General features: G+C 43.4%; 1 protein-coding gene and 1 long non-coding RNA gene across 11 annotated transcripts in view; one reads left to right on the top strand and one right to left on the bottom strand.

Annotated features, from left to right (window-relative positions):
- Window positions 1-1,149: 1,149 nt before the first annotated feature.
- Window positions 1,150-22,733, bottom strand: part of SLC39A4 (solute carrier family 39 member 4) — a 61,990-nt gene continuing 40,406 nt past the window's right edge. The window contains exons 1-12 of one of the 10 annotated variants that reach the window (XM_051971279.1): window positions 13,572-13,757; window positions 11,533-11,799; window positions 10,595-10,796; window positions 8,798-8,979; window positions 8,522-8,696; window positions 6,811-6,983; window positions 6,282-6,434; window positions 6,010-6,126; window positions 5,503-5,557; window positions 2,992-3,144; window positions 2,630-2,817; window positions 1,150-2,456 (exon numbers count right to left, since the gene is read on the bottom strand). In XM_051971279.1, the coding sequence (XP_051827239.1) occupies window positions 2,328-2,456; window positions 2,630-2,817; window positions 2,992-3,144; window positions 5,503-5,557; window positions 6,010-6,126; window positions 6,282-6,434; window positions 6,811-6,983; window positions 8,522-8,696; window positions 8,798-8,979; window positions 10,595-10,796; window positions 11,533-11,799; window positions 13,572-13,757 (1,980 nt within the window). In that variant the 3' untranslated portion in view covers window positions 1,150-2,327. Of the gene's footprint in view, window positions 2,457-2,629; window positions 2,818-2,991; window positions 3,145-5,502; window positions 5,558-6,009; window positions 6,127-6,281; window positions 6,435-6,810; window positions 6,984-8,521; window positions 8,697-8,797; window positions 9,037-10,594; window positions 10,797-11,532; window positions 11,800-13,571; window positions 13,758-22,733 lie in introns of those variants that run through there. The other 9 variants (XM_051971280.1, XM_051971278.1, XM_051971288.1 and 6 more) reach the window with 9 other exon arrangements.
- Window positions 13,717-21,402, top strand: LOC127544595 (uncharacterized). The gene is made up of 3 exons (XR_007949484.1): window positions 13,717-13,799; window positions 19,965-20,017; window positions 20,830-21,402. It is a non-coding gene; the product is annotated as an uncharacterized LOC127544595 (long non-coding RNA).

Here is a 22,733-nt window from a genome sequence, read left to right as displayed (position 1 = left end):
CTTTTGAGGATGCCAGACCCTTTGATCTGGGCCAGATACTGATAAGCATCTAGACCTGGGGACTTTGACTTTCTGAAACCTGACCCTCAAAGACCCCTTTTAAAGAGCAGTTTCTGAACTTATTCTTTGCAGAAAGTTCAGTGCAGCTGCTAGGACCCTGCCTGATGAGAAGGCATTCTCTTCTCAGTGTCAGCCTTCATTTCCCTCCTAGAACTTTGCCACTAAAGAAGTCAGTCTCCTGGCAAAACTGGCTTCCTATCCAACAGTAAACTTTCATTTTTGCCAATATATATTTCGGGTTCATGAATTCTTTCATGAATAACCTGTGTGCCGACCAAAAGGGAATTTTAACAACTCCCTGACTACCCCCAACCTCATCACTAGGAAAATTCTTTTGAATTGAAAAGATTGGAGAAAGCAGGGAGGGAGACCAGTTGAAGTCAGCAGTCTGAAGGAGAAGAGACATCAAAATTGACTTCTCTCAGACCATGGATTTACTGTATTGGCCTGAGATCTGCCTGGGTTAATTCCATGATTTGGTCACCCCTTTATGAGCACTTTTTGGCACTCTGGTTAAGAGACTGATGAGTTAAAACTAGGAGCTTTTTAACTGTGAATTTGGATGAAGAAAATAAAAATTAAATCTTTATTTTTACTAAGTTCTTAGATGGAACATTTCTGAACTCTGGTTAAGGAACTGATGAAGAGTTAAGACTAAGAGCTTTTTTATTTATTTTTGCTGAGGCAATTACAGTTAGGAAATGTTAAGTGTCTGAGACCAGATTTGAACTCAGGTCCTCCTGACTTCAGGGATGGCGCTCTTATCTACTGCACCAGCTAGCTGGCCTTGATTAGAAGCTTTTTAACTTGGAATTTGGATGAAGAAAAAAAAAATCACATCTTTATTTTCACTAAGTTCTGGTATGGAACATTTGGGAATGTAGGCAAAAAAAAACCAAGAGGAAATTAGCAGTACTTGTAACTAAACCGAAATCACAGATATTTTCATATCACGTTAAAGGTGTTGCCAATATCTCCAAATATCATTTATGCTCATTACTACTTTAAAATTGTGTTCAATTAGAACCACGTTAGATAATCACAATCACGAATTTTTTTAAAGAGTTAAACTACTATATTTGAACATAATTGATTTTATCGTTTTATATATTTTATTTTATACATTTTAAAACATTATTCTAAGGGGTCCTTTGGCATCATCAAACTGCCAAAGGAACGCAGGACACAGAAAAAGTTTTATAAACCCATCTAGGATTATTTCACCATAGAATCCTTTTGTCTAACGTCAGATCTCCGACATGTTCAGAAAATCTCATATAATTACTTCTCTAGCCATCCTTCACACACACACACACACACACACACACACACATGCACACGCGCACACACATACAATTTCACTCCCTTTTTTACTAGGATCTAGGATCTAGGAGATGTGGGTTACAGTCTTCCCCCCATCATAGTGGCACTTCATCTCTGCACACTGGGAGAACATCCCTAGCTTTGCCCTCCATATTAGGGCAACCATAGGGAAGGATGCTATCTGTGAGATATGGCAAAGACCACAACCATTATAGATAAAATTCTCTAATCTAGTCTCAAAATATCACAGAGAATTATACTGTCAAAGGGAAGAGCCAGGGCATCTTGTCCCATTTCTAGCTAAGCAGAAAGATGTCCACTTTGTATAGACATCCAATATCTGTCCGGAACTCTATCCTGCTCCCCTTCCACAGTGGAGTCCCTCTTTCCTTTCTTTCTTCCCCTCCTTCCCACTGAAGCAGCTGAGAAAAAGGAAAAAAAAATAGGTTTGCAAGTCTTCTGGAATTCCCTCTGGGCTACCCTGCTCCCCTGTGTCTAGCACAAAAGGTGCAGTTGGAACTCCCAGAGGCCCGAGGGAATGAGTTCCATGAAACTGCTATCTAGGACCATGAAATCACTGGAGATTAGAAAGCCGTGGGGATGGGGGATAGTGAGAGACGAGCCCCTCCTCACCCTTTTGGTGGAAGTTATGTATGCATTTTAGACTGTGTTAAAAGTATTTTGTAGAAATTCTCAGGCCCTAATGAAAGGATCTCAAAAGATCCAGAGGGTAATAGGGGTGGGGAGGGCACCTAGGGGCACCCCAACTCAGGAATTATCAAAGAGCATCCCAGAGAAGTGTCTAGTGCATTACACAAGTTGACAGGAGGGGTCAGAAGTCAGAGGCCAGAAGGCTATGCTGAGCCCAGTTCAGAGATGGAGAGTAGAGGGTGGACAGTGAAGGGTCAGATGTCAGTCAGGTAGCCAACGAGGTGAGCGAGGGATCAGAAGGTGATGTTCTCCTCATACAGGGATAGCACCAGCAGGATGGCCCAGCCACTTAGGAGCCCCAGATTGTGCAGGGAGAAGAGCAGCCAGGGTCTCTTGTCCTTCACGTTCATCATTGATGGCAGCTAACAGAGAGGAAGGAGGCAAAGTTGCTACCTGGTCAGGGTCCCAACCTGGGGTAGCATCCCCACCTGGGCAGAGTTACCACCTGGGCAGGGTCCCCACCTGGGCAGGATCACCGCCAGGGATGTCTCACGGCCCCAGTGCCAGCCACCCCCTTCTCTGCCCCAGCACTGACCATGTTACAGAGCGCCACATAGAGGAAGAGCCCAATGGCCACCGCGAGGATCCAGATCTCACTTTCCTCGTTGGACCCGATGCCCAGAGCCACGTAGAGCCCAGCAAAAGCTGTCAAGCTCGAGACCACGTTCAGCAGCATGGCGCGACGCACTGACAGCCCTGCGTGGAGCAGGGCAACAAAGTCCCCTGGGGAGAAGAAGGAAAAGGTCTTTAAGCGGCCTTAGATGCCCCCCAACGCCTGGGCACAGTTCCTCATGGGCCACAGGGGTGTGCTAATAACCCACCCTCCTATCCCTTCCCTGAGAGCCTGTGCCAGCCCCCACTAGTCTGGGATCAAGAATTTGGGCAAAGATGTCTCACCGAGTTCGTGGGGCACCTCATGGCACAGTACAGCCAGGGAGGTAGCCAGACCCGTTTTCCACGAGGAAGTAAAGGCGGCACCCACCGTCAACCCATCTGCAAAATTGTGAAGGGCATCTCCAAGAGTGATCATGTAGGGGAGAAGCTGCAGCTCTGGAAGAGGGAGAGAGAAAAGCTAGCCGTTACCAGGCAATCTGGGAATTCCCTTAGCGAATCCCCAGGGCTTCATGTGGGAGAGGGGCAGCTCTTCCAGATGCTCTCCAAGTTCTGTGTTCTATTTGGGAGAGACTTTTGTGAAAGGAAATTTCATTCAGGGAACCTCTTTCCCTTCCCCCCCAGGAAGATCATTTTCTACAGAGGCAGCCAGGTAACTAAATAGGACCTAGAATCAGAAGGCCTGAGTTCAAATGTAGCCTCAGACACTTACTAGCTGTGATCCTTCAATGGCTTTGGCCCTCCAACCCCCAAAAGTGATCTGGACCACAACCTTCCTTTTATAAAGGAAGAAAGTGATTTACTCTGTTACACAAGTAACAGAGCTAGGATTTGAACCCAAGTTCTCTAATACTACATCCAGTTCTCTTTCCATTTTTTTCTTTCTCTTTAAGAAATGTATTTATTTTTAATACACATTGGTCATTTTGTTTTTGTTTTGCTGAGGCAATTGGGGTTAAGTGATTTGCCAGGGTCCCACAGCTAGGAGGTGTTAAATGTCTGAGGCCAGATTTGAACTCAGGTCCTCCTGACTTCAGGGCTGGTGCTCTAATACACATTGTTTTGTGAATTATATTAGGAGAGAAAAATCAGAGCAAATAGGAAAGACCATGAGAGAGAAAAAAAGAGAGAAAAAAGAAGTGAACATAGCATGTGTTGTAAATCAATTGTTTCCCTAGTTCTTTCCCTGGTTGCAGATGGCATTTTCTGTCCAAATCTCTTTCCATTTCAACAAGACTACTCTGATATGGCTCCCACCTACTTCTTCATCATTATTTTTCATATAATTCCTTTTCACTTAGCCTCTGTTCAGTCAAACTGGCCTACTACTACCACCACCTAATATGTATACAGTCTCAGAAAACCATCTGAAAGGCTATTTGATTTGCCCAGGAGCACATAGTTAATAAGTGGGATTTGAACTCATCTTCCTGGCTTAAAGCATAACATTTTATTGCAGGCAAGTCTATTCTATTGCCTATTCCTAAATTCAACATCCCACCTACCTCCTGCATTAGCTGTTAGCTCTGTCTGTCTCCCTCCTTCCCTCCTTCTATCTCTCTCTCCCCCTTATATATATAACTTTGTATATACTTTTTGGTTTATAAGTTTATATCTTGGATGATAGTGCTGTACTGTTGAGTACTGTTCCTTTTATAAAAGGCATCTATATAATCAATGTTTATTAAACTGATTCATCCTCAAATGTTGTCTTCTCTATTAAGTCTTCCTGATTCTCCAGAGGCTGGTTAACAACCTTTCTCCCAGACCTAGCATTGCATTCTGCTTGTACCTCTCTCCAAAGCACTTAACACTACAGATTTCCGTGTTTGTGGGTTATGCTGCTTCTATATTCTACATTTCATGAGGGCAGAGCCTGTGTATTTCTTTCAACAAATGAAAAGATGGTACCATGAGACAGACTTCAGTAAAGAGAGAAACCGCTGCTTTTGTGAACTAGTGGATCAGACAGGGAAGGCTTTCTCTAAGGGTTGAGACTTGAGAGGAAGGATGGAGATTGGCAGACTTGAACAGGGGTGTTGGGGGACAATGTCCAAATAGGGGAAGCAAAGACCCAGACAGGAGCATGCAAGGCATATTCAGTAGAAAGAGGAGAGTCCATCCTAGATAGCTAGTTTGAGGCTAGATTGTGGATGGTCCTGAATATCAGGTTAAGGTATCTGGATTCTCTTCAGAGCAAAAGTGAGATATTGCAAAGAGTGCGTGGATTATTGATGTTCAAACTCTGACCTTTCACCAGCTGTGTGACTTCAGGTAAAATCTTTTTCCCTCTCTGATCCCGACTCCTCCTTAGAAATGTGACATAGTAAAAAGGGGACACTAGACTTTAGCCACTTAGAATCTTGGCTCTGTCCCTAATTTACCCGTCATTTGGCCCTGACCAAGTCACTTTCTATCTGGGCCTCTCTTTTCCCATCTGTAAAATGGGGTAATGGTTCAGACTGAGTGTCTTGCAGGAGTGTTGTAGAAGAACTATTTTGCAAACATTAAGGTTATTACAAAAATGAACTGGATGAAGGCCCTGAAGGATCCTACTGACTTTCAAGTTCACAATCCCACTGGTAAAGAAGAACTGAGTGGGGAACCAGCTTTAGGATGTGGAGGAGGCAGCAGAGGTGGGAAGGAAGGGAGAAGGTTGTGATGACCCAATAGGGATGAGATGGAGAAGGAGGACAGTGTTCGGGAAGGAGGAAGAAAAGAGAGGACAGGAAAGACAGAAGAAGGGATGGTCGAGTGGTCAGGCCAGAGAGACAACAGAGCCAGTGCCGGGCTTACCGCGGCTCAGGTTTTTGCGATGCCGACTAGAAATTTCTGGGTTCTCCTCTGACACCTGGGGAGGAAGAGGGGGAGGCAGAAGCTCAGGGAGGCTGGCCAGAGGGCAGCCTTCACACAGGCTCCGGCCATGACCTCGCCACTCCAGATTCATAGAAGCAGTTTGGGGGAGCCTCAGGGAGGCAGGTAGCAAATCCTGGGAGTTTGCTAGAGGTCCCCTGCCTGGGATTAGGGGAGCTCCCCTGGATCCTGGTGCATTACCTCACAGTGTCCCCCTTCCCACTATACAGGAAAGGGGCTGGGGAAGCAAAGAGATGTGGGTAGCAGAGAACTGGGGGAGCCTGGGGAACTAGAATTTATCCTGGGGAGGGGTTGGGAATTAGGGACAGACTCTCGAGCTGGGCTGGGACTAGAGCTGCATGTTTTTTTTTTTTCCTTTCACCCCAGCCTCTAGCACTGGGTCCTGCCCTGATTAGGCCCTTAATGCTGACTGAAGGAGCCATTAATTACCAGGTCTGTCCTGGAGCCTTCGGGCTGCTGTTGCTGTTTCTGGTGAGACAGTTCATTCTTCACCATCTGCAGGGGCATTCCGTGGCTGTGGTTGCAAGTACTGCTCTCTTCCTTGTCCTGCAGGGACAGTGGACATCCACCCCAAAGTCCAGAAGCTCTGCCTCCTCTCTGCCCCAAACACTGACTCAGTGTCTCCCCCCTCCAATCCTAACCCCTCTCCCTCCCTTCTGCCCCTTTCCCCATCACCTCTTCTACTCCTGGGGTTTCCTCACCTCGGAATCTCGAGGCAGCAGGATGTTGAAGAGGCTCTCAAGGAGGAAGAAGGAATAGAAGCCTCCCAATGCACCCAAGAGCCGCCACACAAGCTCAGGACTTCCATGCCCTCCATGCCCACCTTCGCTCCCATGGGAGTGTTGGCCAAGTACCTGGAGAGAAAGACCCAGGGGGGTGGGGAGTGCAGAACAGAGAGACAAATGTGGAGGGTTTTTGCTTTTCTTTTGTCCCCAGTGCCTTATAGGGATAAGGCACTTAAGACAGGCTAACTGATTGACTGACTGATTCTAGGGCATGTCACCTGAGGCATGAGACAGTCCTCAAAAAGGAGAAGAGGGTCTTTTTGCTCATCACTGGGGGGGATTACCAAGGTGTGGAGCCACACTCCAGATCAAAGTGAATACTAGCAAAGGGGAGAGCCCACCCATGTCCCCACATTTTAACTACATAGGGCTCAGGGGAAGGGGTGCAAGAGGGCTCAGGGCCTTTGTGGGGAGCAGTTCAGGGGGACACTTTGAGAGGACGTACCTTAGGGATGAGATGAAGTACAGCATCTCCAGTTAAGGAACCCACGGCCATGCCCAGGAAGGTTTGGATGACATAGTGGGAGATATCCTTGCAGGAGGCACAGAACAGAACCACCAGGCCGAAGACGGAGGCGAGGCAGATGATCAGCACAGCTAGGGAGCTATATAGGTATTCTGTGGGTACAGCGAGGGGAGAAGTTAGGACTGAGGATAGGTTCCCTGCTGCCACTCCCGCCTGAGCAGAAGCACATGGGTAGTGTGGCTAGGGAGATGGTTTAGGGGTACAGGTAAATGAGAAGATAGGACTGGGTTTAGACAGTTCATCCAGTGCCCCCTTTTCTCCTGGGGTCCATGCACAGGGAACCTTGAGCTCTTTCCCTCCTGTGCTGAAAATCATAAAGACAGAAGAAAGGGACAGAGAGGAAGGATTGGGACAAAACAGATAAAAATCCCACTGTAAGAGATACCACCATACTTCTCTCCCCCCTTCCCACTCCCCCTTGCCACAAATAATCTTTATGGGAAGTGGAAGAATGAGGAAAAAATTGAAATAGTAGTGCCAGAAAGGAAGTTCAAGGGAGATCCAAGTTCAGGAAGGGCGGGAAAGAATGGTTCCGATCTTACGGTGGCAACTTTTTTCAAATTTAATTTTCAGTTTCAAATTCTTTCCCTATCTTATCTCCCCTACATATTCAAAATACAAGAAACACAATATCTATTATATAGAGAAAGTTATGCAAAATAGATTTAAATTGGGAAAGCATTATTCCAGAACTACAAGGATCCTCAGAAGGGATCCAGTCCAACCTTTACCTGAGCTGAAATCCCCTCTGCAACATTTTACACAAGTGGTCATCTAGTCTTTCTCTGAGAAGACTTCCAGACAGGAAGCTCCCTACCTTTCCAAGCAGCTTGGTCCATTTTGGGGACAGTTCTAATTACGGGGAAGCTTTTTCTTGGAGGAGAGAGGAAATTTAGCATAGTGCATACTGTGGTAAACTTGGAGCTCAGGACAACGGGGGGACTAGCCTGCCTCTTAATACATAGGGTACTTCTCAGGATCCGTCTCTCAAAGAGAATTTTTTTTTCCTTTTTTTTATTATAGCTTTTTATTTACAAGTTAAATGCATGGGTAATTTTTCAGCATTGACAACTGCAAAACCTTTTGTTCCAATTTTACCCCTCCTTCCCTCCACCCTCTCCCCGAAATGGCAGGTTGACCAATACATGTTAAACATGTTAAAGCATTAGTTAAATACAATATATGTATACATGTCCATAAAGTTATTTTGCTGTACAAAAAGAATTGGATTTTGAAACAGTGTACAATTAGCCTGTGAAGGAAATAAAAAATGCAGGCAGACAAAAATAGAAGGATTGGGAATTCTATGCAGTGGTTCACAGTCAAGAGAATTGATTTTCTGTGGATGCTTGTTCCCACAACCTTCTGCTGCTGTGGTCAAGTGATATTCTAGTAAGACTGGCAAGTGGTTGAGACTGGATTATGTAAGGATTAAGGGCTACCAGCCTCATCCCATCCCACCCCTTAAGTGGCAAAAGGACTAAATATTAAAAAAAAAAAAAAAAAAAAAAAAAAAGGAAGTAGCTCCAAAGATGAATCTGTGTTGAAAGAGGGGCCTGTTTCTAACCCTGTAATTCCATTTCTTTCCCTGTGGAACTGTGTGGTCCCAGCTCTAGTGAGTGACACTTACTTTCAGACTTGCTGAGCCTGAGCTGCTCCTGGGAGGAGGATTGAACAGATAAGCAGGCCCCACTGAGCTGTTGCTGGAGTAGGGCTGGGCTGAGCTGGGCCCAAGCCTCTGGGGATACCCCTTCCTTTTCTGACAACTCATATACCTCCAGGACATCTGAGACACTCAGGCATACCTAGGGCAGACACAGGAATGGAATTAGGAAGGAGGAAAAGTAGCTTAACCCCTTTCTTCCTGCTTTTCTCCTTTCTCTTCTTTCTCTTCCTCCTGACTTACTGTGTCCCATACACTGTCAGAGTCCCTCAGCTGGGTCTTTTGAAGAGTCCTTAGCTGGCTGTTTGTCTTGGATTCCAGGCCATTCTTTCCGTGATGATGGTGGTGCTCTTCATTGCTGTGATGGTGATGGACCTCCTCAGCCTTCATCCCCACATTCAGCTGGCTCATCAGAGCCTGCAACTCTGGGCAGAGAAATGAGGGTGCTGCTTTTAGCCCCAGATCCTTCTCTTCTTCTATACCTCCCCCGCCTCCCACAACTGCCTCTGCCTTCAGGAAGCCTTCCAGAACTGTTCCACTTCTCCAAGAATATCTGGACTGAGTATAGTACTCTTTTCAAGTGGCTAGTACTTAATAAACGTTGGCTAAAATTAAATTGAGGACATCCAAAGATTGCAATGGAGGGAGGAAGAGAGATGGAGAGAGAGGTGTATGAAAGGAACTGGAAAGTACATTACCCTGTTTTCACAATGACCAGGACATGTTGGATATTTTAGCACCTTCTGGGCCTATTTTTTTCCTTTTTCTTTTTTTAATTAAAGTTATTTTTATTTTCAAAACATACGCATGGATAATTTTTCGATATTGACCTTTGCAAACCTTATATTCCAAATTCCCCCCCTTCCTCCTGGATAGCAAGTAATCTAATATATCTTTAACATGTACAATTCTTCTATACATATTTCTATAATTATCATGTTGCACAAGAAAAATCAGATCAAAAGGGAAAAAATGAGAAAGAAAATAAAACGCAAGCAAACAACAATAAAATGCTATGTTGTGATCTACAGTCAGTCTCCACAGTCCTCTCTCTAGATGTAGATCATTCTCTCCATCACAAGATCTTTGGAAGTGGCCTGGGCCTATTTCTAACCCTGTTATTCCATTTCTTCCCCTATGGGGACTTTCTCCCATTAGTTTTCCTTCTCCTTAGGTTTGAACCCTTTTACATCAGAGGTCAAACAAAATTGTCCTTAAAAGGAGCCCATCCAATCAGAAGCAGCTATACCCAAAGAAAGAACATTGGGAAATGAATATAAACTGTTTGCATTTCTGTTTTTCTCCCCAGGTTATTTATACCTTCTGAATCCAATTCTCCCTGTGCAACAAGAGAACTGTTCGGTTCTGCACACATATTGTATCTAGGATATACTGTAACCTATTCAACATGTAAAGGACTGCTTGCCATCTGGGGGAGGGGGTGAAGTGAGGGGGGGAGGGGAGAGGGGGAGAGGGGTGAAGGGAGGGGAAAAGTCGGAACAGCAGTGAGCGCAAGGAATAATAATAAAAAATTACCCTGGCGTGGGTTCTGTCAATAAAAAGTTATTAAAAAACAAAACAAAACAAAACAAATAAAAGGAGCCCATCCAAGACCCCCCACTTTCTTTTTTTAAAAATTATTATACCTTTTTATTTCTAAGTTATATGCATGAGTAATTTTTCAGCATTGGCAGTTGCAAATCCTTTTGTTCCAACTTTTCCCCTCCTCCCCACCCCCACCCCTAGATGGCAGGTTGACCGATACAAGTTAATTATGTCAAAGTATAAATTAAATACAATATAAATATATTGTCCAAACAGTTATTTTGCTGTACAAAAAGAATCCGAGTTTGAAATAGTGTACAATTAGCCTGTGAAGGAAATCCAAAATGCAGGCAGACAAAAATAGAGGGACTGGGGATTCTATGTAGTGGTTCATTTCACTTTCTTTTCAAGCTCTCATCTCCAGCCCCAGTCCTCCCCTCCCCCAGACACAGACACAGACACAGACACACACACACACACACACACACTCCTTACCAGGCAGAGTAAGGTTTCGTGACTCATTGCCATGAAGTCGGAAGATGAAGTTGATGAAGTACTGGGGACTGGGCAGGACATGGAAGCAGGAGCCGGCGAGAGCATGGTCCAGGAGGGCAGCCAGAGCCCAACTTGGATCTTTGCTCTCAGGTCCCTGGGCTCCTGCTGCTTCCTCCAAAATCTGGTGTGTCTCCACACAACTCTAGGAAACAAAGACCAGAACTCAGGCCCCTACACCCTCCCTTACCTCTTCTCTCCCCAGAGCCATGGGCAGGGGAAGGAGGGAGTTTGCTTGTTGAGGGTAGAAGGTGGGAATGAGGGAATGCAGATGGCCCCCAAATAGGCATTTTAAGCCCTGACTTCTCTTTTGGGCCCCAGACTCACATCTCCAGTGGCCTAGGGATCGTCTCACCAGGATATCCAACTTCACATGTATATCCCTAATTCAGCTTGTTCCCTACCTCTTCCTCTGGAATGATTTACTTAATCATGCAGGCTTGAAACCTCAGTCATCTCCTGATCAATCCTCAAGTCCTTCTGATACCTTTCAGATCCAGCTCTTGCCTCACACTGCTCCTGCCCCAGACCTCTGGCCTACACTCTAGTTCTAGCCTCTGGGTCCTCCCTCCTCCAAATCAATGTTTGCAGAGCTTGGAGAATAATCTTCCCAAGGCACCCAGAATAAGGATTTTGTCCCAAGGCACTTCCTCCTTTAAAACTTTCGGTGGTTCCCACTGCTTACAGGGTATCTGAGCACCTTAGTTCAGAGGTCACTGAGCTCAAGGCCCCCATTTTAAAGATGGTTAACTGAGGCGCAGGGAGAAGGAAAGGGACTTTGCAGCATCACACAGAGCCGGTGGACAGAGCTGGGACTCAAGCCCAGATTTCTTCTCTTCCATAGCCCTTGTACTTTCCCCCTAACCCACTGGTGCCCTCACCTTGCCATTTCCTGGTTCTCCATGGTAATGCCCTCGGATCTGCTGAAGAAGTTGATTCAGGATGATGGGGTATCGGGCCCCGGCAGAGGCCAAGGAAGCCAAGAGGCTGTCTGCCCGGGAGCCCCAGCTGCCAGCCCGGATGGCAGCACATGTGCCCTCTGGGTCACTGAGATAGAGAGCAATGCCAGCGCAGAAGCGGGTCACATTCTGGGAACCTAAAATCAACCCAGAACCTGCCAGGGACAGGGCATTCTCCACGGTCATGCACTGCAGGCACAAAAGCACAGTCACAAAAGTCAGGACAGGAGGAAGGGCGGCTTCGGGGAGTTTGGGGAATAAGCATTTCAGGAGCAATTTTTGCAACCCTCCGAGGTAGGTGCTATTATCCCCATTATACAGCTGAGGAAACTGAGGTAGAGAGAGGCTCAGTTACCTGCCCAGGGTCACATAATAAATGTCTAAGGCCAAATTTGAACTCCTCACTCCTGACCCAGCTCTCTGTATCCGCTGCCCCACCTCGGGGAAGGAAAGGTTAGAAATACTCTTGTCCATCCTCCCCTTGACTGGCCCCATCCTTTCCTCAGAATCCCTGTCTTCCCCCCCATGTCCTGTCCCCACCATTCCTCAACTTGGAATAACATTGCAAGCTTCAGCACCATGTCCAGGTCAGGACGGAGATAAGCCCCAGCACGAGGCCATGACATGTGACGGACGCACCTGCAGGCATTGAGTCAGGAAACTGGGGTTTGTGTGCTCCTGTGCTCCCAAACTGAGAACAGAAAGCAAGGCTGGACCTCACAGGCGGGACCCAGATACACGTGGGACACCTCAGCTGCGGTCCCCAGGGCTCTCCCACACAAAAGGCTCGGAGCTCTGTCACCCACCCGTGTAGGAGTCTCCCTCTTCCACCCATAAAGCTTCCGTGGCAGAAAAACAGGAGGGGTGTCCCATTCGCACATACACAGGACGTGGGCGTAGATAGAATTACACAGGGGAAGCCTCTCACACCCAAGCAAGTCACGTCTCATATTAGTTATATTAGGTTAGAGTTTTTCTTCACCTATATATACAAGTTCTCTCTCTCTTTGCTGAGGCAATTGGGGTTAAGTGACTTGCCCAGGGAATATTAAATGTCTGAAGCCAGATTTGAGTCCTCCTGACTTCTGGGCTGATGCTCTATCCACTAAACCAATTAGCTGCCCCTCTTTCTCTCTTTTCTAACACATACCCATAGAAGTACACTTTCCACACACAGGATTCCTTGCACATACACTCACAATCACACATACTGGGCAGTCCCATTTGCTCATGAACACAGATGGGAGACCCACAGCAATCTCTCACTCAGACAGGAGGGAGAAAATACACTCAGTGGTTCTGTTCACAACTCTGTCCCCCAGGCTGACTTTTGAGCTTTTCGGCTAAGAACTTGAGGGACAGAATTGAGCCCAAGTCGGGGAGTCTGGAAGTTGCCTGTCTCAAGGCAAAAAGGGAAGAAAGGGCAAAGGAAGAACAAAAGAGGAGACATTAGTCTATCCCTGGGTCCTGGGCTTCCTTTCCCTAGTAGGGTACAAGCTCCTTTCTTAATCTCATGAAAATTTATTTTCTCCCAAGAAGGTCCCCCCCAAGTCTACCCCACCTCACCCCCACCCCAAGACGGGCTCTTAGTCTCTTTCCCCACTTCCATTTCCAAAGGTGGCGTTGGATGGCACAAGCCTGCCTCTTGCCCTGTCCCCCTTTTCTGGTTCCCATCCCAGGCCAAACCCCTTCTCAGTTCCTGGGTCCTTCTCTATTCTGGAAAATTGGTAATTATTCCTAGAGTTGGAATGGACCCTCCAGGGTCCTCTTTCTTCCTTGACCCCTGCCTCCCAACACACCCCTAATGCATTCTCTCCTTTCTTCTCCTCTCCCTTCCTCTTTACTTCCCTCCTTCCCTCCCTCTTGGAATTTGTCCCTTTTGCTCCCGGCCCTGCTGGGGCAGGGCCGGCTGGAAAGGTTAGGGGTGGGGTAGGGTAGAAGGAATCCCTACTATCTCTTACCTTTCCACACGGCTCATCAGAGCAGTGCACACGGGCCACCAGTGTATTTAACAGGTTGCTCAGAGACTCCTGGTCCATAGAACTTTGGTTTGAGTTGAGCAGGGTCAATAGGCTGGCAGGTCTTGGGGTTGTCCCCAGGGCTATCCCCAGCCATGCCCCCAGCCAGAGACAGACCACGCTCCGCATAGCTCAGGTTTCCAGAAGACTCTCCAGAAGACAAGGGTCAGGGTAAGTTTCAGGGAAGGGGGTGCTAAAGGGCTTCCTGGAGGTGAAGGTGGAGGTGGGGACTTGTGGGGCTGGGCTATGGATCTCTGGGGGCCTGGTTGAAGGGGGCAGTGGGGGCCTCCTGGTGCAGATCTTGGTCTCAGGAAGAGGAGAAAGAAGAGAACTGGACTGCAGCTGGTCACCAGAAGTCCTGGGCCAGGGCAGGGCTGGGCTGGAGGACTCTTGAGGAATCTCCCAAGCAGGTATTTCCTGCCAGGCACTGTGATTGGCTGCAGCTCAGATGGCCCCAGGTTAACCATTCCAGCAGCTGATCCTCCCTAGATGATAGAGCCAGCAGAAGTACCCAGCCCTCATCTCCTCATTCCCTTTCCCAGCCCCTCCGACTTTCACTCCCCCACCCTTGTGGGGATCCTAAACTTGCAGTCTCTTTGTCCCTACCCTTTCCCCTCCGGATTATTTCCCAAACCCGTGACCTCCCTCAAAGAGTCTCCCCCTCGCTTCCTTCACCTCCGGCTCCTTATCTTGTTAGGCAGCCCTTTGTCCTGCGAGATCTGTTCCTCCCTACGTCTACCGAGAACCATGAAAACCTGAAATTCCCCCACCCAGCTGGTGACAGCTCAGGGTCCTCCCTGGACTCCCCAGGAGTTCATCCAACTCTGATCAGGCCATGATACTGATGCAGGTAGGCAGAGAGAGTCCATGATGTGCCAGCACCAGTCTCCCTGGATGTCGGGCCTGGGAGATGATGTTCATGGGGGTCTGTGCCTCCTATTACAGACATTACACAAAGATACACACAAATTTACATAAACATATTTGGATGGGCAAGCTCAGATTTACATCAACACAAAAAGTCTGTATAACAATCTCTCTGAATTTCATCCTATCCTCTGGGCCATGTGCTTTGGGGAGAAGGGGGTTCCCAGAGTTCACGCCATCCCTGTACCTGTTTCTGTTATGGGCTCCTCAAACTCCTTTCTCTCCTCTCTTCTTTCTCCCTTTTCCTCCCCTTCCCTCCAGGCTCACATCTGAGAAACTCTCTTGGCAGCAGAACTAGGTCTAATAGAAAAATTAAGACTATGATGGATTCAGAGAAACAGAAAAATTGGTATGAACTGACCCATTAAAAATTAGGAAAAGCCAAGAGAACAATCTAAACTATAACTACATTAGCATAAGTGAAAAGATAGATGAAAGAAAGCTGAACAGTGAACAATGAAAAACCCAAATAAAGTCCTGAATAAAAGACAATGAAGCATAAGGTCACATGAATTTTCTTATCATTTTTACTAGCTAAGACAATAAGCCAGAGTGAATCAATTTCATTACACTCAGAGTGAACATGATTCTTCATCAGCTGGGAGTTATGTATCATTCACAATTCAGCAAATAATATTTGCATATTATAGGAATGGAAGAAAAAGGATGATCACCCTTTAAAATGCAGACAGCCATGCAAAATAAAATAGCATACTTGTTAAAGGAATATATATAATTTACAAGTGGAGATAGCTAAGAAAGTTATCTTCTTATTATAGTTAGTTTCAATATATCAAGATAGCTGCTCATTAGATCAGAGGAAGGACAAAGACACTCCAAGGACTATGGAATTCTCTATCTTCAGCAACTAAATCTTTTTGTACAAATAAGAGGAATCAATTAGTAAACATTAAGTACCAACTATGTGCCAGGCATAAAGAAGAATCTGAAGGGCCCCACTTGCTGCAGATGGTTTCGTAGCTCATAATGGCTCATATACAGCAACATAGCTAATTCAGAACAAGATGGAGTTATTTTCTCCCCACAAAATTAACTTTCAATAATACCTCATTATTCACAATAATGTGAATATATTCCTAATAATAGGACAAAATACTGAATATATTATTATACGATATTTTCATTATTGTATATTTTTGCTTGTCACAAAGGACAATTCCATCTGGGGATGATGGATGATTTAAAGACATTTTATAAAATGTATTTATTAAATACTTTTGAAGCACTTCTCCTCTCTTCCATCATGACCCTAGGAACAATGTATCTTCTGGTTCTTGTGGTTAGAACTACTGTTATCTGCTATAGCTGCATAAACCACTAGGTGGTGGGCCACGCTTAGCTACAAGTTCACACCTGTTTTCCTTCCCTCAAACCTCAACTTGGAGAAGGGAACCAGCATTTATTAAACACCTACAAATATCTCTTTTGATCCTCATTGCAACTTTATGAGATAGATGATATTATCTTCCTTTTGCAGTTGGGAAAACTAAGGCAGACAGAAGACAAGTGACTTGTTTAGGTTTATATAACATGTCTAATTCAAGATTGAAAGTCAAGTCTCCTGACTCCAAATACAGGGATCTATCCACTGCACCACCTACCTGCCCAGGTTTGGGCTTAGAGGTATTCTAATAATATCACCTGCTTGGTTCTTCTGTCCCTATTTCCATTAAATCTCAGTCTTGCTTTTTCTCTTCATAATGACCCCAGATAAATGGCTAAGTTGAAAATTAGATCAAAAGCATTTACTAAAAACAAAAGCAAATAAATTTAAGTATGATTTTAAAACTCCAGAATAGCTGGGCCATTCCTCTTCTGAAAAAAAAGTGTTCCTAGAAAGAGCATGTCATCTGATCAACTTATTATGCCAGTCACTTTTCTGACACCAGCCACCACTCCTGTGTGTGTGTGTATTGTCTCCCCCTTTTATATATGACCTTCTTGAAGGTAGAAATTGTATCCTCTTTCTATTTGTATCTCCGTGGCTTAGCATTGAATCTGCCCTTAGTAAATACATGATCTTTTTAATGAATTCTTACTAAGCTTGCGATTTTTAAAACAACAAACACGCACCCAAAGCTCTCAAGTCTCAAGGGGACAGGGAACTACATATGGAGTGTAGCTCCTAGAGAGGACATAACAATAACCCTAAGGTTACCTGGCCTTAATCCTATGACAACCTATCCTTAAACCTGAGGCCACCTGGCCTTGGGAGTGGTATTGTTCCACAAATAATACTGGCTGTCAGATAACAATATGTTGCTCAATAATAACAAAGTTATAATAAAGTTTCTGAAACGATCTACACAATAGAAATCAATACTAAAACCACTCCTCAATTCTACCTCTAATCCACACAATTAGCATAGCAGTGATATAAAGCACCTGATCTGTGCTCCTAGTTCTTTGCTAAATTGTTTTGGAACATAGCCCTCTTCAAATAGTGTTACAATTATAATAAACTTTGCTCCTTGACTTGGAGATGGGCCCTAGGCTACAATTTCTTTTGAGACACCTTGTGACACTGATCTGGAACTCCAATTTTTGGGGTCTCCTGTGAACCCCAATATTGGGTGGTTCCACATGGTGAAGAATATGGTCTCCCTTGCCTTCACCCCTTCCTTGTCAAGATAAATCCCCCTATTCTTTTCTCCCTTGAAAAGGTATGTCCCAGACTGGGATACCCCAAGCATCTAAGAAAGCTTGTTAGGTTGCCAGGAGCTCCAAACTCAGTAAATTTTTCCCAAATGGGGACTCCTAGATTTGGGAATTATTGCGATTATCAGAATAGTTCTCTCCTAACTAGGAAACCTCTACCACCTTTTTCTCCCTCTCTGGGACTCTAGAGGCAACAAGACACCAATAGGAATAGAAATTTTATGGCTTTTAGTGCAGATGCGGTAGTCCTCTTTCATATCATTTTGTCTATACATGCATCTCTGTGCAGAGAATGTGTGTCATGTTTGTTCTATGAACTAGATTTTGTTACTTGGAAAGGTAACAATGCACTAGCAAGGAAAAAAAACTTCTATGCTATAGTTAAAACACTGGGAAAGATTTAACATCCTTGACTGTCACCTTAAAAAGGGGAAAGTCTACTTTTTTTCTGTGGAGCTTAGTTCTAGCCAAGCTTGGGGCTGTAGAAATAGTTAGCTAATTAAAAGCACAAAATTGATAAAATAATATCTTAGTAGATTTTCAAGATTTTGAAAACAATGATTAAAGAGTTTGGCAATTGGTCATTTTAAGATTGCAAGAAAAAAATTCTGAGACATTGGGGATAATTTCAGCATAATTCTATTATGAAAGAAGAGAGTGAAAAAAAAAAAAAACCAAGTAAACAGCAACTTTTTGCTAACTGAAATGGACAAAGGACTGGCCTCCCCTTCCCTCCCTCAGTCTTAGGGTTAAGGGGCCTGGGGCTCGCAGAGAAAGATCTGGGGACTTCTTTTTGCACTTCAAAGTGCCAGATCAACAATGCTCCCAAGGACATCTGTTCCTTGAGGGTGGTCGCCTAACCCTGATCCCTATCTATGTTAAACATTTATCATTGTATCTTTTGTCCTGTAAAGTTGAGTCACTGTTTAACGTCAAAATGTGCCAGCAAGGGTGAACAAGAATGCTTCTAAGGCTGTCCCTACTTCAGTTGGGCACGGAACCATGCCAGAATCCTACTGGAGGTCCGTCCTGGCCACGAAGACCTTCTAGGCCAGTTACAAATAAATTTATTTCTAAATTATGAATTACTATGGCCGTCTTGAATTTTGTTGCCTGGGCTATTTCACTAACCTTTCCTGGACTCCTCTCTTGTTCTGAGTCCCCTTCTGCTTCATTGGGAAAGGAAAATATTGTTCACTTTATATAAAGGCCAAGGTAGCACCCCCAGAAGGGTTCTCCCCAATCTTGATCACTCAGTAGCCTCCTCTTCCCAGAGTCATGAATGTATCTCAGTTGTGGGGATTGCTAAATCAATACAGCCCATGTGTATTAGCCCCTTTCATCTGACTGTGTATTAGCCCCTTTCATCTCAGGTCAGATTAAGAGAAAGCTTAAGAATTGTAGAGAAATTCAAAAGTCTGCCCCACCTATAGAAATGGAAGAAACAGGAACAGTAATGGGTACACCATACACCTTGCCCAAGCACCTCCCCAACCACCCCAGCAATCCTAACTCCCAGCAGAGGAGGTAGGAGTGGAGTGAGTGGAGGTCAGGACCCATGGTTGGCATTCCCTGAGTCCTGGCACCACAGGGATATACTAGAACCAACCACCCTACTCTTCAGCAACTTCTGTCCAGCAATTGCCTGGGAAGAATCCGGGTGCCCCTGGCAGCACCCAGCATGGCAGTGTGAGATGGAAAAGCTAGTCAGTCTCTGCATTTGGTAAGCCCACCATTCTCTGTTCCAGTTGCAGAAAGATATTCTGTAATTTATGACATATTATTTTATCTCTGCCCAGTTTTGTGATCTATAGAGAGAAATAATATAATAATGGTGGCTATGAAGATCACATGATTGCAAAAGTGCTTAGCATAAAGCAAGTGATATAGGAATGTTAACAATTATTTTATTAGACATAATTGCTTCATATTTGATAACTTTACATGGGTTTTTAGTTGTGACCAAGATACAATGCTAATGTTGAGATAAATAATTTTTGTGTATGTAAAGTAATTTGGAAGCAAATACACCTAAATTAAGATTACCATGCTTGGGCTTCTCAGGATTTAGGAGGATAGTGCATAGTGGAAAAGAGTCTCTTCCTCTTTTTTTCCCTTTTCTCCTTTCTTGACTGCAGCCCCTGAGGTGTGAGAGAAAAAAGAAGAAAATATACTCAGTTCAGTGATATTTGCTATTTGAAATATGATAGTAAAAACAGTTTTAAAACCCACTAAAGGGATATGTAAGTTGTAATCTACTTGCATTGGCAATGTAAACAGAAGATTTAAAGAGTTTGAGAACTTTAGGAAAACAGAAAAGCAATTATCTGCTACTTTAAAAACTCTGGCACCAAACAGTCTGCATTTACATCATTGGAAATCAGACTTTTGGGGGCCTGTCAGTAAAAAGTAGCATTTAACCTAACTTTCTTGCCTCACAAAAGAAAAATGGTTTGTGTGTATTGGGAAAATAACCAAATGATAATTCAGTTTGACTGGAACATTAATTAGAATCTAGGGAATTTCATAAACTAAGTCAATTTTAAAATAACTTTTTAAAGTGTTTACTAGATCTAGCCCTAAGCTATGGTTAGTAGAATTTGCTATTAGAGATAAAATCTCTTGGGACTGTAACTGATATCTCTTGAGTTTTAAATTGGATATGATTATCTGATGCATTATTATCAGTAACAAAGTTACTCAGAGGGATGCCATCTTGATTTGTCACAGGTAGACATCCATCTGGGCAAGAGAAGAGAGGACAACTTTGGACTTTGCTTAAGGTCAGATTTTTCTGACTAAATTTCCCAGTCCTATTTCTTTGTTTCTCATCTGATTATTCCTGAGTCTGGCTATGAGGTGATATTGCTACTGCATAATTGGTTGTGAACTGTGATCATTACCTAAAGTCAAACAGATCTAAGGATGCTTTTTCCTATCATATATGTTCTCTCAGGCTGAAGCCTGAAGAACCTGTTTTTATGCTAGTATAATCATGTCCCTGCTTTGTGCTCTAATAGTAAATTTCTATAATCAGAGCAAGTCAATAGAAGTCATGAGCACAATGCAAGTAAAAGATGTTGTTGTTTTCAATCTGAAAATATGTAGTCATTATAACCTAAATAATTAGGTAAATGAATATTTGGTCTAGTCATCTGCCTATTACTAGATATATATCTGTATGAAATTAGATCCCTAAATTGATACACTATCTATTGGATCTAACTTGTTATTCTGTTGATTATTGAAACAAAATCTGAAATATATATGTATATACCAAATCTTCAGTATAGTTTTAGAGAAAGAATTTTAGTGCAATCAGTTTTCTTAGAGGGATGTAATTTAATGGGATATTTTGTGTTATATCAATGAACAAGCTTATTTTATTAAAGTTTGTTACTAGTGGGGAAATAACATCTGTTTTTAATATGTGTCCTGTGGTGCCGACCTGTTTTTTTGTTTTGTTTTGTTTTTTTTTAATGACTCAAGTCTTTTACCTCTATGAGTAGAAAGCCTCTACTTACAGGAGTAAGTTGTTAAACTTGTTTCCATGCCAACTGTTATTCAAGCTTTTTGTGAGCTTTTCATCTTCCAGACTTCAGGCCATGAACTGCCAACTACTTGTTCAACCTGAATGATACCTGCTACCTGATTCTGAGCCTCAACACCTCCTGGATGTGATTGCCACCATCTTCAAGTCATGTGTCTCCTCTCCTCAGTCTGGACTCAGCTTTGCTGGGCCAGCTTTATGCCCCTTATCAGCCTGAAGTAGCTCCAGAAAATGAGACCTTCAGCCCTTTGCCCAAAATTAATTTGGGTTCCAATTGTTTGAGGGGGGAATGATGTGGTGTAGCTTGTAAGGAGGATGTAGCGATAACCTAAGGCTACCTGGCCTTGGGAGTTCTGTAGTTCTACAAACAATGCTGTCACATAACAATCTATTGGTCAGTAATAACAAAAACAATCTAAGCCATAGAATTCAATACTAAGACCACGCCTTAATTTCACCTAGTCTAAGCCATAAAATTAACATATCAGTGACATGAAGCACCTGATCTTTCTTTTTCCTATGAATTTTTCTTGCTCCTGGTTCTTTGCTAAATTCTTTTGGAATTTAACTTTCTTCAATTGATGTTACAATTATAATAAACTTGTCCCTTGACTTGGAGATGGGTCTGAACCTGCAAATTCTTTTAAGACACTTCATGACACTGTTCTGGAATAATGATATAGAGCATTTTTTTCATTTGACTAGAAATGGTTTTAATGTCTTCATCTGAAAATTATCTATTCATATCCTTTGATCATTTATCAGCTGGAGAATGGCTTATATTCTTATAAATTTGAGTCGATTCTCTACATATCTTAGAATTGAAGCCTTTATCAGAATCCTTGAATGCAAACATTTTCAAATTTTCTTTAAATGAATGTTAAAAATATTTTTTGTATGTAATTGTGAAATAGAATAAGACAAAATTAAATGTTTAAAAAACAAGGAAAGGATGAGATCAGATCTAAACTAAGTTTTAGGAATATTAGGTAGCTATGTGGAAAATAGACAGGAGAGAGAAGACATAGGAATAAAGAAAAACAATTGAAGACTTTCAATAGTCCAGGCAGTAGGTAGAAAGAGTCTGAACTAGAATAGACTGTGTGAGAGAAGGGTTGTATTACATTTGAAAAGTAAAATTAACTGAGAGACAAGGCCCCAAGAATAATAAATTTATTATCTAGGTTAACAGTAAGCAATAACTCGGGTAAATGGTCTCTCTTAATAATCAAAAACTTATGTAAGAACTGATAGGGTCTTTTAGAACAATCAATACAATGACAGAGCAAAATGTTGAACAATAAAGATTTGTTCTCTTCTGATTAGCTAACAGTGACATAGTCAGAATTGAGATTATATCATTTGAACTTCTCTTTCTGAAACCCCCTTATTCCCATTCAAGTCTTGTAGTTCAAAGAGATACTAAAGAAGGGAAAGGGACCTGTATGTGCCAAAATGTTTGTGGCAACCCTTTTTGTAGTGGCTAGAAACTAGAAAATGAATGGATGCCCATCAATTGGAGAATGGTTGAGTAAATTGTGGTATATGAATGTTATGGAATATTATTGTTCTGTAAGAAATGACCAGCAGGAACATATTTAACATATATAGGACTGCTTTCCATCTAGGGGAGGGAGTGGAGGAAGGGAGGGGAAAAATCGGAGCAGAAGTGAGTGCAAGGGATAATGTTGTAAAAAATTACCCTGGCATGGGTTCTGTCAATAAAAAATAATAAAATTTTAAAAATAAATAAATAAAATAGGAAAAAAAAAAAAAAGAAAGAAATGACCAGCAGGATGAATACAGAGAGGCTTGGAGAGACTTACATGAACTGATGCTGAGTGAAATGAGCAGAACCAGGAGATCATTATACACTTCAATAATACTATATAAGGATGTATTCTGATGGAAGTGGATATCTTCCACAAAGAGAAGATCTAATTTAATTC

This window comes from Antechinus flavipes, chromosome 1 (genome assembly GCF_016432865.1).
Source record: "Antechinus flavipes isolate AdamAnt ecotype Samford, QLD, Australia chromosome 1, AdamAnt_v2, whole genome shotgun sequence".
Classification (NCBI taxonomy): Eukaryota; Metazoa; Chordata; class Mammalia; order Dasyuromorphia; family Dasyuridae; genus Antechinus; species Antechinus flavipes.
The sequence above is the reverse complement of the archived record's forward strand: the minus strand, read 5'-3'. Positions and strand labels throughout refer to the sequence as shown.